General features: G+C 42.0%; 1 protein-coding gene across 2 annotated transcripts; it reads left to right on the top strand.

Annotated features, from left to right (window-relative positions):
- Nucleotides 1-303: 303 nt before the first annotated feature.
- Nucleotides 304-5,753, top strand: LOC123087931 (putative ankyrin repeat protein RF_0381). 2 transcript variants are annotated; one of them, XM_044510044.1, is made up of 11 exons: nucleotides 304-454; nucleotides 723-869; nucleotides 966-1,097; nucleotides 1,243-1,382; nucleotides 1,602-1,688; nucleotides 2,062-2,190; nucleotides 3,683-3,838; nucleotides 4,266-4,367; nucleotides 4,852-5,022; nucleotides 5,131-5,210; nucleotides 5,374-5,753. In XM_044510044.1, exons 1-11 carry the CDS (start codon nucleotides 388-390, stop codon nucleotides 5,411-5,413), a joined length of 1,251 nt encoding a protein of 416 aa, XP_044365979.1. In that variant the 5' UTR covers nucleotides 304-387; the 3' UTR covers nucleotides 5,414-5,753. The 2 variants fall into 2 exon arrangements, with proteins under 2 accessions (XP_044365979.1, XP_044365980.1); XM_044510045.1 differs by having other exon boundaries at nucleotides 334-580.
- Nucleotides 5,754-8,735: the final 2,982 nt, after the last annotated feature.

Raw genomic sequence — 8,735 nt, 5'->3', positions numbered from 1 at the left:
CCCAAAAATGGTGGACTAAAGAGGGAGATTGACCGCAGGGGAGGAAGAACAACCTGGTGGGTGGGTGGGGTCCGTCTGTAGCCACACGGGAGAAAAGCCTGTTCGACACCCTACCGCCACAGACTATGGCGGTAGGGCCTACATCCTACCGCCATTGTCTCTGGCGTCCACGTCAGCCAGGGCAGATGGTGCCGTCCGACCCCTACTGCGGCGGTAGCCTGTTATAGCCTACTGCCGGATCGGGTGGCGGTAGGAAAATGGTCAGATCCGAAAAAATTTCACAGATGGGATCAGATCATGCTAAACGTTGCCAAAAGGGCAAAATAGTGAATTCGGCCACGCCGTCCCCTCCCAAAACCCTATACCACTCTTAGGGTCGCCGCCGCCATGGCCTCCTCCCCCTCCCATATCGCCATCGAGGCCGCTATCAACGGCAACCTGCGCCTCGTCAAGAGTAAGCGCCGCGCGCTCTCTCTCTCCCCGAACACTCGCGCGGCTCGGTGTTGTGCACTGCGGACGGATTCGGCCGGGCTGGCCGCAAGTCCGTGATCCTCCGCGAAATTGGAGCGAGCTTCGATTTGTATGAACTTAGATTCGCAGGGAGAAACCCCAATTTCGGCAGGGCGTCCCCGATTCGGAGTCCCATCCGAGCAATTTCCATCTGAATTCCCCTTGTGCGAATGATTTTCCTGTCCGACGTCGGTCTTTCCTGCGTTTCTCAGAAATGGCGAGGAAGGTGGACCTGCGGGGAGCCAAGGACGCGAAAGGGGACACCGTGCTCCACTTCGCCGCGTGCAAGGGCAGCCTGGAGATCTGCAGGTTCCTGGTGGAGGACTCCGGGCTCGATGTCGATTCGGCGTCGAAAACAGGTGCACCCACCTGCCTGAAATTCAGCCCTCATGCATCCTCCTTGTCAGGGAAAGTTTGTTCTGTTTTACTACGAGATGCTCTGTTCCCCTTGTAAGGCGAGACGCCCATGGTCTACGCCGCGCTTGCGGGGAAGGTCCAGGTTATGAGGTACCTCCTCGACCGCGGCGCCGACCCGGCCGTCCGTGACGACAACGGCTCGACGCCGCTGCACTATGCGGCAGAGGAAGGTGCGTCGTGTTCTCACTATTTGGTTCCCTGGAACTGAAGGAATGGCATTACCTGAATAAAGATACTGTCTATGTATACTCTGTAGTGTAGAGGCCCTAGTTCTGATCTATTTGGGTTTGCACATTATGTTTGTTGTGTCTCCAGGGCACTGCGAAGCTGTAAGGCTGTTGCTGTCCAAAGGAGTCCCCGTGGACCCTGTTGATCACCGGGGCGCGCCGTTACAGTTGGCGGTTGCAAAGGACCGTGTCGAGGTTGTGAAGCTTCTGTTGGAGCATGGGGCTGATGTAAGTTTGTCTATTCCATTCTCAGTTAGTTGAATGAACATTACAAATTTCTCGCGAAAAAAAGAAAGAATATTACAAATTGGAAGGCAAATGTGATAAACTGTGTCTGCCTGACGATGTAATGGTTTATTTTGGAGGTGCGCCTGCATACTTTGTAGGCTTATATTATTTGTGATCAAAATAACGCTTCTCAAAATTGTGATTCGTTTCCCTTTTCAGCCAAACAAATTGGTCAATCATATCCTTACACCACTCCTGATGGCTGTCATTAGGAACTCCTTGAAATGCATGAAGCTACTGATTGAGGTCCAGTAATTTACTGACTTGATCTATTCTGTTATTTTTTTTTTATGTTTGACTATGTCCTGATTTTCATTCTTTTACGGTAACTAGCTGGTGTCCCGAGTTTGTAGAGTAACTTGTTTTTTCTGGTTAAACGTGTCATGAGTAGAGGGCAGGCCTGGCGCAGTGGTGAAGTCCTCCCCACTTGTGCCAAGAGGTCCTGGGTTCGAACCAGCCTCTCTGCATTGCACTTTGCAGGGGTAAGACTAGGTTCCTATAATCCCTCCCCAGACCCCACCTTGTGTGGGAGCTTCTATGCACTGGGTCTGTCCTTTTAAACGTGTCATGAGTACTTCTACAAGCTCTGCATCCAAAGCTATTTTACTTTTATCCATAGGCGGGTGCTGATCTGAATGCTCGTGGTAACTCTGGACCAACTCCTTTAACACAAGCAGTTGATGACGGTTCCACCGACTTTGTCAAGTTGCTCCTAGAGGCTGGAGCTGACCCTAACATTCCTAGCGAGGTAAGTATAACTAAAGTAGTGATCTAAACGCTCTTATATTTCTTTACAGAGGGGGTATCTTTTATGCTTTGAGATTTGCAATCTTGGCCCCTTTCTCCTGAGATACAAGTGCATTGTAAAGATTGTTCATGTTCAACTGAATGCTGTCCATTAGGTTTGTATTTGCGTGCATCAGTTTGGGTCTGCTCTAGAATTTTCACTGCACTGACTTAGGAAGACATCCCAATATTGCAGCTCTAGTGCTAAGTAGTACAACAGGCTACATATCTCATCTCAGAATCATGATACTAGAAGGTCACTGGAATTCAGTATCATTTTTAGTGTTCCTCTCAGTACGAGAGACAGTACTGTATCTAGTTTTTTTTTTTTCCGAAAAGGAGGATAGCCCCTTGCTTCTGATCCTATGTTTTTAAAGCGTCCCTAAGGCGACGCCTAGGCGACGCCTAGGCGTCGAAGCACTCCCCCTCCGCTTTGGAAAATCGACCGCTTTGGGCGCCTAGGCGTCCAAAGCGCCCGCCTAGGCGTCGCCTAGGCGCCAAAGCGCCCCCCCTCCCTAAGGCGGTAAGGCGTCGCCTTAAAAACATAGTTCTGATCAATTGATGCATGCAGCCACTTTTAAAATGGGCAACGATTTGAAATTTTCTACCTTTAAGAGGGAGTACTGTGTCTAGCTTTCCTTCAAATAATGTTTCGTTCATTCTACAGTGTTCAAAACTGTTGCTGCCAGTGGGATGAATTCAGGAATATCTCATTTTCTAACAAAGCTTTTTTATCTTATACCTCCGTTTACTATCTTTGATGCTTTTTCGATTTGCAATCTTGGCCCCTTTTTCCTTGCATTTGACACAAGGTGGAATCTAACTAAGGTCTCCTGATATAACACAGTACGTTGTATGTATGTTTCATGTTCAACTAAATTATGTATAGTAGGTTTGTATTCAAGTACATCTGTTTGGGTTTGCTTCAGAGTTCGGACTGCACTCTCGAAACAGGCTCTCGCCCCGCTTTATATATAAAGCAACAACACTCACGTTACATGGCGGGATGATACAATGTGATGAGGTGGCCCTCCAATACAGTAGATCCCTAAATACTGGCCAACACAGTCGCACAGGACTACGCTGCCGAACAACGAGTTCAGACTGCACTGACTTAGGAAGGCTCTAGTGCTAAGTGGTACAATAGGTCTTGCATATCTCATCTCAGCATCATGATACTAGTTGGTCACTGTAATTCCGTATTATTTTTAGTGTTCCTCTGAGAGTTCATGTACTATGGTTCAAGAGGGAGTACTATGTGTCTAGCTTTCTATAAATTATGTTATGTTCATTTAACAGTGTCTAAATCTGTTACAGTCAGTGCGATGAATTCAGGAATGTCTCATTTTTTTCTCGCAATGTTTTTGGTCGAAAGGAAAAATCTAATGGCATTGATGGCTTTGTCATTTTCGTGCTGGATTATATGGAATCTTATGTTGTTTTGTATGATATAGCATGGTGCAATTCCAGTCGAGCTAGCAGCAGTTCATGGCCGATGTGACCTTGTTGAAGTTCTATTTCCTAGGACAAAACCAATTCCATCTCTGCCAGATTGGAGCGTTGATGGGATAATTAGAACCGTGAAGTCTCCGCTTATGAATCATCTTCAGGCATGTACAATAATTTCTTTATCACTTCATTCCAGGCTATACTCATGAAGCTCAATGCCTGATTGCTTCGTATTATCTACTTATTACATAATGATTCGTTGTGCTCTTGTAGATAGCTCTTCATAAATTCTTAGATGTGCACCCTTTATGTATTATGATGGGAGATGTTATTCTTACACCCAAATAGAGTTTGTATTCAAATTCGAATTGATGTTTTATTCACTAGGAAAGTTTCTGACAGATTTCAACCATGATGGTTGTATACTTGTATGGGTACTGCCCCCAGCCAAGTTTGCAAACCTAACAAGATTATGGTTGAAGGAATTTGGACCAAGCAGCATTATTTTAATTTTCGAACTTTAAATTGTTACTGTGCTGCCCAACTGTCGTTCGGTATGCCTGTAACTGAACATGCTATTGTGTTCAGGCCTCGGTTTCTGTGGAAGAAAAAATTGCGTTTTGGAAGTCACAAGGAAAGGAAGCATTTGCAAAGGAGGACTACCTTACAGCAATGACCTTCTATGGCAAGGTAAGTGCATGAGCCTATCTAGGAGTACTTGTTTGGAACAATCACAAAGATTGCACAACAAATAGTTCCAGAATATCAGGCTCAAGATTGAAAGTGTGGTGTTTTAATTTTCTCTGTAGCTGTACAGCTTGCTTGATGGTTTAAGATGAACTCAATATCCGTAGAGCCATTTCTGCCTGACACGCGATGATGAAATAGCGGCGCTTGGAGTGTTTTTCTCTCTTACAATGACACTGAGTGTAGCACTTCATCTTGTGATGCCCCTTCTTTTCTTAGGTCAGACAACAACTTATATCCGTTGTTTTGTTACTTCGGGTCAGACACTAATGATGCAGAGGACAGGGACTAAGCCTCTGTTTTGAGAAAAATAAAAATAAAACAAACTGATGAAAAGGCAACGATATGCTCCATAGGGTCTGTCAGTAGATCCATTCACCAACCTGTTGAGCTAAACTGATTGCATACTTACTCATTGTAAACGCAGGTACTTGACACAGATCCATCTGATGCCACCATGTATGCCAACCAGAGCCTCTGCTGGCTGCGTATGAGACATGGGAAGCTAGCTCTGGAAGACGCGCTCAAGTGCAGGATGATGCGGCCCCGTTGGTCCAAGGCCTGGTATCGTCAAGGCGCAGCCCTCAGCTTCATGAAGGTACATCTGCTTGTATCGATTCTACCCTCGCAGTCGAACTCATCCTCTCCACTTGTATATACCTCCCTCTGGACTCTGGTGGTACTGATATTGTCTCATTGTGCGCAGGACTACGAGGGCGCCGCTGACGCGTTCCGGGTGGCGCTGCAGCTCGACCCTAAGAATGAAGAGATTAAGGAAGCGCTGAGGTAACCATGCCATTGCTTGCCTTGGGTTATTATTACCATGATCGATTAAATCCATCATCCGCAGAGGACGATGGACGTATCTAAATAGTAAATACCTTATAGCTCGAACTGCGGTTGGAGATGTAGTCTCTGACGCCTTTTGATCTCTGCGACTTGCTTGCAGGAAGGCCGAGAAGGCTGTGGAGGAGCCGCAGCGCGGGTAAGATAAGCAACTACCGTTGCTCGTATGTTAGGATGTGTTGCGCTGGGGAGGCAGCCGGTTTCAAACTCTGCTCGATCAGAGGCCCCGATTTCGTCGGCAGTTACAGGGGCGAGACCTCGTTCTTTCTGACAGCATTATCTTAGGTGGGTGATGTGTTGTGTTGTACATATAGCCTAAATAGATAGATTGATTTTGTGACGATGATGGTGACTGGCCAGGCGAAAAATGCATAGCTAGTACTAACAGTAGCTGCATTCTGTTATTTTTTCGCCCCAATGAAATGTAGAGGTTAGTGATTGAACCATTTTCTTGTTTGATTTTATTGCAGTTGCGCAACTAAATTTAGTGTGCCACGGTAAGATGCAAGGTATACTAAAAATTCAAATTGTTCGATTTGGTCATCTAACGGCAGAGGTTGAGCTACATAGATAATCTCCAGATGGCAATGGCATCGTTAAATACCTTACTAGTATGAGGAGCCTCTTTGATTCACGGGATTCTAAAAACGTAGGATAGAAGAAAAAAATGCAGGACTCCAATGTCATACCCACTTTAATCTTACAGGATTTTGTAAAACGAAAGTTTGTTTGATTCCATCACAGGAAAAGCAAATTATTTTAAAAAAGAGGCACGAGTGGATGTTAGATTTCCTACGAAATCTAGTGCAAAAGATTTCTTAGAAAAATTTCTATGGGATTTAATAATCCTACAAATCAAGGGTTCCAATGTCATACCCACTTTAATCTTATAGGATTTCATAAACACGAAAGTTTGTTTGATTCCATCACAGGAAAAGCAAATTATTTAAAAAAAGAGGCACGAGTGGATGTTAGATTTCCTATGAAATCTAGTGCAAAAGATTTCTTAGAAAACATTTCTATGGGATTTAATAATCCTACAAATCAAACAACCACCATAGGAAAAATCGCTCAAGTGGTCGCATACGGGCGCAACTAAACGCGGATGCTACCCAGATGGAGAGGGCCATCAAGGTGGCCTATTCCCGCGGACCCCCTTCAGGTACAACCCCAATGCTATCAAGGGATCCTTTTGTCATTTATGTGATAGTGTTGTTGTTGCTAGAGCTCCCTCCGTTCCAAAATAGATGACCCAACTTTATACTCCCTCCGTCCGGAAATACTTGTCGAAGAAATGCATAAAAATGGATGTATCTAGAACTAAAATACATCTAGATACATCCATTCCTCCGACAAGTATTTCCGGACGGAGGGAGTACTAACTTCGAAGTTAGTATAAAGTTGGGTTATCTATTTTGAAACGGAGGAAGTAGTAAATTAGGTGTTTCGCTGGGGAAGTCACCTACCGAGATAGCTCTTTCTGTTAGAAATCTTAAAAACGTAAAGAGGATAGAGCTCTCTTTTTGTTAAATAATGATTTATCTAAATATGACATAGATCCACAAAATCTATTCATACTCAAGGTTTCAGATCTTTGTGAGGATCTAACTGAGGAAGATAATATTGGATTGGCTGATCATACGGATTTTCAAAAAATGTTTGCTTTTCAAATAATGATTTATCTAAATATGACGAAGATCCACAAAATCTATTCATACTCAAGGTTTCAGATCTTTGTGAGGATCTAACTTAGGAAGATAATATCGGATTGGCTGATCATACGGATTTTCAAAAAAAAAAATGATTCCTTCACAGGAAAAGTGAAAGGATTTTAAAAAAGAGGCATGAGTGGATGTTAGATTTTCTATGAAATTTAGTGCAAAGGATTCCCTAGAAAAAATTTCTATGGGATTTTTTCCTACAAATCAAACAACCACCATAGAAAAAATTGCTCAATCGGTTGCACTTGGGTGCAACTGAACGCGCATGCTACCCAGATGGAGAGGGCCATGAATGTGGCCAATTCTCGCGACCCCCTTCAGGTACAACCCCAATGCCGAAGTTATCCTTTTGTCATTTTTTATATGATAGTGTTTGTTGATGCTAGAGCTGGTAAATTAGGTGTTTCGTTGGGGAAGTCACCTACCAAGATAGCTCTTTCTATTAAAAATCTTTTAAAAAAGTAAAGAGGATAGAGCTCTCTTTTTGTTAAAGAATAATTTATCTAAAAATGACAGATCCACGAAATCTATTCATATCCAAGGTTTCAGATCTTTGTGAGGATCAAACTGAGGAAAATAATATTGGATTTGCTGATCATACAGATTTTAAAAAAATGGTGGTGTTTCTAAAATTGTTGTTTGAATTTTTTTTCAAAAATTCAATTTTGTTTTCATGTTTTTCAAGACTGTTCATATTTTTCAGAAAAGTTCATAAACTTCAGAAATTCTTCACTTCTTTGAAAAAATGTTCGGGATTTAAAAAATTGTTCATGTTTATTATAGAAAGCACAAATTTTCCAACAAATGAAATGTTTTATGATCGCAAACACGTTCCAAATTTTTTGAACGGAAAATTCAAATATTTTCTACAAACACGAACATATTTTGAAAATCTCGAACAATTCTTATTTGTATTTTTTATGAAGGTTAAAAAACTTCAGAAATTCTTCGCTTATTTGAAAAAATGTTTGGGATTTCAAACATTATTCGTGTTTATAAAAAATATTTTTTTTTCAAAAAGTGTATGTATTTAGAGAGAATACTTTCAAATTTTGTGAATGGAATAAAAAAGTCAAACATTTTCTACAAATGCGAAAGTTTTTTTAAAATCATGAACAATTTTCTGAATATATGAAAAATATTTATTTCCATACGTTCCTTACATTGTCTAGATGAAAATAAGTTAAGCACAAAGAAAATTTATAAGGTGGCTCCACTGTTCGGTAGAGTGGCCACAAAATCAGGAAAAATTAGTCATGTGGTGGGATCGAACCCACGACCCATCTTCTCCTTTATATGGAATTATGGATGGTATCGGATGGGCTGACTTTTGTTTCTATTCAATGTAAAAGTTCGTTTATATTGACTAGAACAATGCCCGTGCGTTGTAACGGGATATAAATATTATAGCACGTTAGCTTGTGGTTTACCTGCTCATAATATGCGATTATGGAAATACATGTTCATCAAATTATGTGTGTGATTTACCATATATTTTAATCAGAAATGATTTACCTGCCTACAGTATGCGGTTGTGTAAATAAATATTTATCAAATTTGTGTCGATGATTTGTCTTATATTTTGATTAGAAGTTTGGTAAGTAAATTAAAGGGAAACTGATTCAAAAGTAAGTAAATTAAGGTGATTGATTATTATACGGGGAAGGTTGGACGAAGGGAGGTGGGAAAAAGGTTAAACGGAAACCTTACTTTCTTTTTAAGTAAACTAGGTATCTCCCCGTGC

This window comes from Triticum aestivum, chromosome 4A, assembly GCF_018294505.1.
Source record: "Triticum aestivum cultivar Chinese Spring chromosome 4A, IWGSC CS RefSeq v2.1, whole genome shotgun sequence".
Taxonomy (NCBI): Eukaryota; Viridiplantae; Streptophyta; class Magnoliopsida; order Poales; family Poaceae; genus Triticum; species Triticum aestivum.
Note: the sequence above shows the minus strand (reverse complement) of the source record. Positions and strands in the feature narration are given on the sequence as shown.

Excerpts from the sequence above, each read along its gene's own strand:
- LOC123087931 (XM_044510044.1), top strand. The coding sequence starts at position 388 with ATGGCCTCCTCCCCCTCCCATATCGCCATCGAGGCCGCTATCAACGGC. Across the intron at positions 870-965 it reads CGATTCGGCGTCGAAAACAG|GCGAGACGCCCATGGTCTAC; the intron begins GTGCACCCACCT and ends TCCCCTTGTAAG. Across the intron at positions 1,383-1,601 it reads TGTTGGAGCATGGGGCTGAT|CCAAACAAATTGGTCAATCA; the intron begins GTAAGTTTGTCT and ends TTCCCTTTTCAG.